Genomic DNA, 8,456 nt, shown 5'->3' with positions numbered 1-8,456 from the left:
AATTGTCTCGAGTTTCAAAAAAAGGTCTGAATTGTCTAAAGCTTGATAAAAAAACATGAAATCTCTCAATTTTAAAAAAAGTGTCTCACTTTTCAAAAAAATATCTGAATTGTCTAAGGTTTCAAAAGAAAGCCTGAACTGTCTCGAGTTTCAAATAAAAAAAGTCTGAACTGTCCAAGGTTTCAAATAACTATTGACTTTGCAATTTTTCATCTGAAAAAGACTTTTTTCTTTCTTATATACGAGGATAATCCCTGGAAAGACACACCACACGCAGCAATATTTATTTGAAATGCAAGTCAAAATGCCTCTGTAACCCATTCTTCTAGACAGTTAGCAGAATAACAGAGCAAATTGCTTTCACGCAGTGGGAACAAAGGACCCTAGGAACATGAGAAAAGTATGCACACCGGCCAACAAATTCAGATTTGGTCACGATCAACTACGTGAGCACAGCTTAAAACAGATCAAAAATTTCCATTCAAGTATCTCAGTACATCCAGTAAAAACAACATAAATACCACCAGGACTGGTAAAAGCGTATCATCAAAACGGCTACTACAACATAATATGCCGTCGCCTGATGAATTTAGTGCATCAGCGACGTTTAGCTTTAGCAGAAGCACTGGACTCGGCCGCCTTCTTCCTTTGCTTGAGCAGCTCCACTTTGCTCTTCTTCCTATCATTGCTAATCTGCAAGATCACAAACAGTACCGGATCAGCTATACATCTCAAAAATGTCATCCAGAATGGCAGGTATTAGCGTCGATGCAACTTAAGCGGCATCTGTATCAGAAAAGCAAGGATCCAGCTGAGCATCTGTATGCGTCGGGGATTTTGTGGCACTAGAAACGTGAACAAATGTGCAAAAGAACACGCTACACCATGGTGAGATGGGTCACCGTATGGCCATGGTAAAAAAAGCCACTCTATAAGATGAAAAGGACAAGGTGGTAATACAGGACGAATTTCATGTAAATAAAATGTGGCCAAGTATTTATATATACTTATCCAACAATGAAACTACAGTAATGCATGGGCAGAGAAATAGCAAATACAAGCCAATGGGTAAAAATAATTTACGGGGCGGATAAAGATGTTGCACAAACAGGTGTTGGTGTATCTTGTACAAACGACCTAAGTGGTGTGGTCTCATAAGCCATCAACTTCAATCCACTGGCTAATACTAATAATCCACTGTATCGGTATGAAACTTTCTCATTTAAACCCACAGAATCAGGCATTAAAATTTTGAATAAAGTTTGACAAAGGGAACAAATGAGATCTCATTCAAAAAGACTAAATTATAAACAAGCCGAACAATACAATACTGCAATTGAAGAGTACAGTAGTAGCTATAGTGCCATAGTACAAGGAGATGTACCTTCATTGCTTCCATAAGGCCTCTCTTCTTCCTGGAAACGACAGACTTGGCAATGTCGTCAGCATCCTTCTCAGCTTGTTCCATAGCTGCCTGGGTCTCATCATCTTCATCAGCAACATCGGCTGCGCTATCAGCCTTCTTATTTGACAAATTAGAGAAAGTAGTTCCCTCGATTTCCATCTTCAGCTCCTCGTGGTATTTCTTCTCTTGCATCTCCAACTTTTAAATAGAAGGGGGATGGCGACATTACACAAAGTGCATGTGTGCAAATAAATAAATAAGACAGAAGAAGTACAAGAGACTTGTATACTAAAACGGGAAGGAGCTCACCTCCTTCTTCTTTTTAGCAAATTCATTATGCTCAGATTTTGCCTCTACTATCGAATTGCCCAGATCTTCATCACCTAAACCTGGCAGAGGCATAACTTGGTTTTGACCAGCAGATTTATATCCCTCCAAGGTCACTGCATAGTCAGGTATATGACCCTCTTTATCGTTGTCCACAAAAGGAGATATATGTGGTGGAGGCACCCTAAGATCAAAAAAAAAAAATCAGCATCATCACTGCTGCATGAGTTAAGCTACTTGAAAACATATTTTGCATAGCACACTTAATAGGCAGTAGACAAAAGCTATCAGTTCAGTTATAAGCGCAAGGAATACTAAAGAAGGAAGGCAGACAATATCCTCATTGTTTAAAGGTGTTTAAACACAATTTGATGAATTTGATGTGTAACAAGCATTCAGCTAAGCTAGCAAGTACGGTGTCAATATTACATTACACAAATCACAATTTTAATGATGCTACACACAACCATCAATTAGTTGAGTTAGTTTAGAAGGGACTTTAAACACTAACACACAGTCCTGATTTGTTACTTTAGCAACAGGAATGTGCATACTTAAGTGATGTCATGTGTATCAGCATATACATATGATACATAACCTGGGAGACATACCTTCCAACAATATAGTCATCTGTGGGAATTACTTTGAGAATGTTTACGCAATCAAAAATCCATTGTGGTTGAACATAATGCCTGGAGAGGAAAACATGGCTCTGGGTTGGCCTGTCAACAATCTGCAAAACAACATGACGATACTTAATAGTCAGCAGATAAACTACAATGAGAGGGCATGTGTGCAGTGGAATGAAGTGGGATGGTATCTTGTGTAGAGGAAATCTAGACCGATCTTGATACCCCTGGTAAAAGCTCATGGGCAAGCAAAATCTACCTGATGGGTGATATCTTGATCTGTTTCATCAAATGGAGCTCCTTCTCCTTCCCACGAAACAGTTCCTCCAAATGCCGGAATTATAAACAAGAGAGACTCCCTGGGAACCTGAGAATGAAGAGGAAGATAATAAAAGGATATACGATATTGAAGCCGAGGCAATTAGTTCAAAAACAATAGCTTTGCAGTAATAATAAATTCACTTTAATACCTCACGACTTAAGTAGAACTTCAGATCTTTGAATAAAGTCCTGCACTCTTTAACGCTTTCCTCTTCTGTATCATCAGCAGTTGATTCTTCTACAAGATGCATTAACGCACCAGGTTCATTAGCAGGTAGCTGATGTTGAAGCTGTGCCAATCTGAGCTCAGACTCGTCAGTTTTTGAGCTCTCTTTATTATTTTCAGTCTCTTTGTCTTCAATAAGCCCATTAGACTCTAGATTTCCCGGCAGTCTTCCAGAAGACATATACCGGGACAATGCATAGAGCTCTGGTACGAACATCAGTGAGAATGTCAAACAAAGAAGAGTCAAGAGAATGTAGCAAAAAGAATCCTAAAACAAACATGGTACATAGTATGAGCACGAGCACATACAGGAAACAAACATGCTAGCTAGCATGACTATAACAAGCACCAGTACTTACCAGCAGCCAAAGCTTCTAGACGAGGATCCAGAATAGGCGGATAGTTCACATTTATGGAATGGTAAAGCTTGAAGTTCACAAATCCTAGAAGAGTCTGCAGGCAGGACAGGATTTGGTAAAGCTTGCAGTTTTGTCTATCCACTAAACTTATTTAAATGGATGTGATACTGCCAAGTAAGCAGGAATGCACGATAACTGAAGAGTATCCACAATCTCGCCTACCTCGTAGAATTCCAAAAAGGTGAGCATCACATTGAAGTCGACATCATCAGTTAAAACTTGCTGAAGAGCATGCGGAGTAAGCCAAGTGATCTTTTGCCCTTGAACTTCAGCCTTCAAAACATAGTAAAATTATAAACATCGACTATAAATGACTAAATGTGCGCAAAGATATGCGGATACACAACTGCACAAAACCTACCTGGTAGTATATGCCCTTGACAGATATGAATGTCTTCCGCAGGGAATTAGTTCGAGAAATATATGCTTGCCATTCATGGCTTAACCTACAATGTACAAGGATGTATATTAGTAGTGCAAAATAAATCTCTGAAAGAAGCAAGCACCAATTTGCCTTTGCATTTGCATGACAATATTCTGACATTCAACACAGGTGGTGCACGAACTAAGAAGGTGAGAATATGGATTTTAGCAAAATCCAGGTATTTCATGGCTGCTGGAAAAACTGTTACAACTTTCACATCCTCAAATTCTTAAGGTCACAACAAAACAGGCCAGACACAGAGGTGCATTGTAGTTGCTAGAAAGGTGAGGAAGGTCAAACCATGATAACAGAATCTCTGGGAGCAGAAATCTAAACACCATGTGGGGGTTATGTGTGTGATGTTCTGAGAGAGGATTCACTAATCCAGAAGGGGGCATACCTGCGGCAGTTATGGATTCGTTGTACTTGCACACGTTCACCTTCAATAGCAGGTAAAGCCGCGAATAAATGCACCATCGTTAGGCAATCATCCAAGTCTCTGAGGGCATCAACAAAAGATGGATATCTGTACAACAACAAAGACAGAAACACACATGTGAGAGACCAGTATGGATAAAGACCAAAAGAATCAACTTGAAATCACTCATTACCTTTCAATGATAAGTCTATCAAGTTTGTAAGTTGGTGGTCGATTCAACAATCTGTCCGCCAGATCCCTGTTTTTCTTAGCCATAGCCTTTTTAACTTTCTTTCTGTGAACCTTGATTTCTCTGATAACATGAAATAACAATCCCATTAGGAAATCCAAAACTATCAACGAGCGATTACTCATTGTCATATACTCACGATGTATTTACTCCAAGCAAAAAAATCAGTGCAGTTAGATACCAATATTGCCAATCATACAAACAGATAAGAGAGGATTTTCATAAGCAGCGACCAAGTAAGTAACCACAGATTGCTAGTGTGTATTCCAATTATCAAAATGTCATTAACGACATACTAAATACAGAGGGTGCAAATTGAATAGATAATGGCGCATTGATTGACTACACTAAGTTTGTTTTGACTTGTTTTTTCGCTGATGGACACTAGCACTCTAGTGAAACTATAGCTCCCCACTTAAGGTCACCATTCCCTCTGCCGCATGCTACATTTAACGACGAGCTGACAGTTACCAGGAGCAAATAAGTCACACAACTAAGAAATAACTCAATAAGAAAGCTTTGAGATACTTCCATCCTGGTCACCTCAATCAATAAAAACGATGAAATTCCTGAGACACTAAATTACCCCCTGGTGATACAGCAAAGAGAGCGCAAGAAATCCCTTTTACGGTTATATCAACCATGTGGCAGACTTTGGTAAGGAAGCTAGCCAAGTACCTGAACTTCTCAATCAAGGGGTCATGGGCAAGGAAGGCGATGTCCTTCATGTGGTAATAGGTCTTGTGGTTCCCCTCCACCTTCTTCTTGGGCTCCCGGGGAAACACTCCCTTGAGAATGCATAGTTTCCTGCAGCAATTTGCGAAGAAGAAAAAAAAGTTAACCCAAATAAAACCCCGGTGACTTCCCTCCCATGTAAAATCTACTGTGCCATCCTAATTTCGCAGCACGCGAGCCGGACAGAACACGTTGAATAAATTGGATTAACATCAGCGCCGCCGAAGATTTGGCCAAATTTACTCGCGAAGACCGCTCATGAATCAGCGGTCGTCTCGTCGGCGGTGGGAGGAAGTGACGGGGAGCGAGAGGGGGACCTGAAGACGGCGAGGCTGATCTGCAGGTACTTGACCGCCTTGGTCCTGGTGATGTACTTGGCGGCGTTCCCCTCCTTCTTCTTGCCCTGGAGCACAGCAGAAGCAGCGGGTGAGGGACTCTGCCGGCGGCGCGGAGAAGAAGGGCCTTGGGAGGAAGGCGGGGGAGGGAGGAGACGGGAGGATTACCGCGGGGCGGTAGTGCTTCGGCATGGCGGCGGCGGCGGCGGGAGTGGTCGCCCTTCGGGGAAGGGTGGAGGAAAACGAGAGAGGGGGAGATGGGTTTTAGGGTTTTGGGTTATATGGCTGGACCGCTGGAGCGGAGTGCGGTCGGTTCGGTCGTGTCTGCTCGCGCGCACATATTTTCTTCCGCAACTGGCTTGGCTCTCTTAAATAAAACCCCACTAATTTCACTTTTTTCACATCTGTTTATTGGCCGTGTGAACCAAAATGTGAATATCATCCAAGGTTCTTTGAATTGGAGAAAATAATGCATATAGATTGTTTCCTTTCAATCTTAAAGTGCAAGGCATTTTGAGAGTAGCTTGATGGCGTTGGGACAAAATGGAGCTTGGAGATGTTTCAAGTGATAAACCTTGTTTTAAAATGTTTATTATGTGAGTGTATTTTTTCTAGCGGCGAATGAAAGCAAGCTTAGAGGCAATACTTAAATGCTTGGCTTGATATACCGCATGAGCAGGCGACTCTATTTGTGTCGACACATAAAAGCAAGCAAATTGTTGTGACATGTGGATTGTTTCTTTGTCACTTAAGTAAATGAATCAAGAAAAGGAACATATCTCGCTTTTATTGTGTCGATGGGGGGGGGGGGTAAATTTCACACCCGGTGATTCACATGGTCCTACCCGCTAGGAAGAGAAGCTCGCAAGTGTTTGAAAAACTAGCCATGGTCAGCAAGTCAAGGAGAGGAGAAGAAATACCCCTTGGCTTCAAAATATTCAAAGTTCACCCACAAAAATAGGTTCAGTTTTCACCAAGTCAAACTGGAGGATCAAAGATGTCGATAACGCCTACAGTCAAGTGCAGAAATATAAGTTCTCTAGAAATGCAACCAGGTGGTACAACCCTATATGATGTGTTGCAACAAACTAGTAAGCTACACAAGGCAACACACAAGCAATTAGAAACGACAAGTAAGGCCAGGGTGAAAGAGACAATCGAAAGCAGTGGGGACGATGATGTAATCCGAAGTTCACACACTCGGGGGGTGTGCCAAACTCCGTTGGAGAGGAGGAACAACGAATACTCCCACGACAACAAATATCTCACCTTTTTCTCTGATAACCACAAACCGCAAATGCGTTGACTCCCTTCCACTAGGGGTAGCTCTTCGGGTGAGCTCCAGACCCTTACAAACGATACCGTGGGGCAACCACACGACTTGGAAACTGCTGCTTCTTGAGCTTGCGTTGGTTTTCCCTTAAAGAGGAAAGGATGATGCAGTAAAGTAGTGCTTCGGCATGGCGGCGGCGGCGGGAGCGGTCGCCCTTTGAGGAAGGGTGGAGGAAAATGAGAGATGGGGGATGGGTTTTAGGGTTTTCGGTTATATGGCTGGCTCGCTGGAGCAGAGTGCATTCGTGGCGGGCGGTTCGGTTGGTGTCTGCTCGGCAGATATTTTCTTCCGCAACTTGCTTTGCCTTGGCTCTCTTAAATAAAACCTCACTAGTTTCACATTTCTTTCTTCTTTTTTTTGCACGGGAATTTCACATTTCTCTCACATATGTCTATTGGCCATGTGAACCAAAATGCCACCAATTTTTCTTCAAATAGTTTGGATTGCTTACCACGTGTGGCACATGGTAAAATGCCCCTACTAACTTATGTCAAAACGTTGTTGTTGGAAATATGCCCTAGAGGCAATAATAAAAGGATTATCATTATATTTCCTTGTTCATGATAATTGTCTTTTATTCATGCTATAATTGCATTATCCGGAAATCGTAATACACGTGTGAATACATAGACCATAATACGTCCCTAGTAAGCCTCTAGTTGACTAGCTCGTTGGTCAACAGATAGTCATGGTTTCCTGACTATGGACATTAGATGTCATTGACAACGGGATCACATCATTAGGAGAATGATGTGATGGACAAGACCCAATCCTAAGCATAGCACAAGATCGTGTAGTTCGTTTTGCTAGAGCTTTTCCAATGTCAAGTATCTCTTCCTTAGACCATGAGATCGTGTAACTCTCGGATACCGTAGGAGTGCTTTGGGTGTACCAAACGTCACAACGTAACTGGGTGACTATAAAGGTGCACTACAGGTATCTGCGAAAGTGTCTGTTGGGTTGACACGGATCGAGACTGGGATTTGTCACTCCGTATTACGGAGAGGTATCACTGGGCCCACTCGGTAGTGCATCATCATAATGAGCTCAAAGTGACCAAGTGTCTGGTCACGGGATCATGCATTACGGTACGAGTAAAGTGACTTGCCGGTAACGAGACTGAACAAGGTATTGGGATACCGACGATCGAGTCTCGGGCAAGTAACATACCGCTTGACAAAGGGAATTGTATACGGGGTTGCTTGAATCCTCGACATCGTGGTTCATCCGATGAGATCATCGAGGAGCATGTGGGAGCCAACATGGGTATCCAGATCTCGTTGTTGGTTATTGACCGGAGAGCCGTCTCGGTCATGTCTACATGTCTCCCGAACCCGTAGGGTCTACACACTTAAGGTTCGGTGACGCTAGGGTTGTATGAATATGAGTATGCAGCAATGTTATTCGGAGTCCCGGATGAGATCCCGGACGTCACGAGGAGTTCCGGAATGGTCCGGAGGTAAAGAAAACTATATAGGAAGTGTTGTTTCGGCCATCGGGAAAGTTCCGGGGTCACCCGGTATTGTACCAGGACCACCGGAAGGGTCCCGGGGGTCCACCGGGTGGGGCCACCTATCTCGGAGGGCCCCGTGGGCTGAAGTGGGACCGGGAATCAGCCCCTAGTGGGCTGGTGC

General features: G+C 42.9%; 1 protein-coding gene across 1 annotated transcript; it reads right to left on the bottom strand.

Moving 5' to 3' along the window:
• Positions 1 to 386: 386 nt before the first annotated feature.
• LOC119294740 (pescadillo homolog) lies at positions 387 to 5,808 on the bottom strand. The gene is made up of 14 exons (XM_037572996.1): positions 5,658 to 5,808; positions 5,472 to 5,557; positions 5,098 to 5,226; positions 4,363 to 4,482; positions 4,152 to 4,277; positions 3,689 to 3,773; positions 3,490 to 3,600; positions 3,268 to 3,361; positions 2,832 to 3,112; positions 2,621 to 2,728; positions 2,344 to 2,465; positions 1,715 to 1,916; positions 1,385 to 1,603; positions 387 to 693 (listed from the first exon to the last, which is right to left on the bottom strand). Exons 1-14 carry the CDS (start codon positions 5,679 to 5,681, stop codon positions 598 to 600), a joined length of 1,803 nt encoding a protein of 600 aa, XP_037428893.1. The 5' UTR covers positions 5,682 to 5,808; the 3' UTR covers positions 387 to 597.
• Positions 5,809 to 8,456: the final 2,648 nt, after the last annotated feature.

Source organism: Triticum dicoccoides, chromosome 4B, assembly GCF_002162155.2.
Source record: "Triticum dicoccoides isolate Atlit2015 ecotype Zavitan chromosome 4B, WEW_v2.0, whole genome shotgun sequence".
NCBI classification, from domain to species: Eukaryota; Viridiplantae; Streptophyta; class Magnoliopsida; order Poales; family Poaceae; genus Triticum; species Triticum dicoccoides.
The sequence above is the reverse complement of the archived record's forward strand: the minus strand, read 5'-3'. Positions and strand labels throughout refer to the sequence as shown.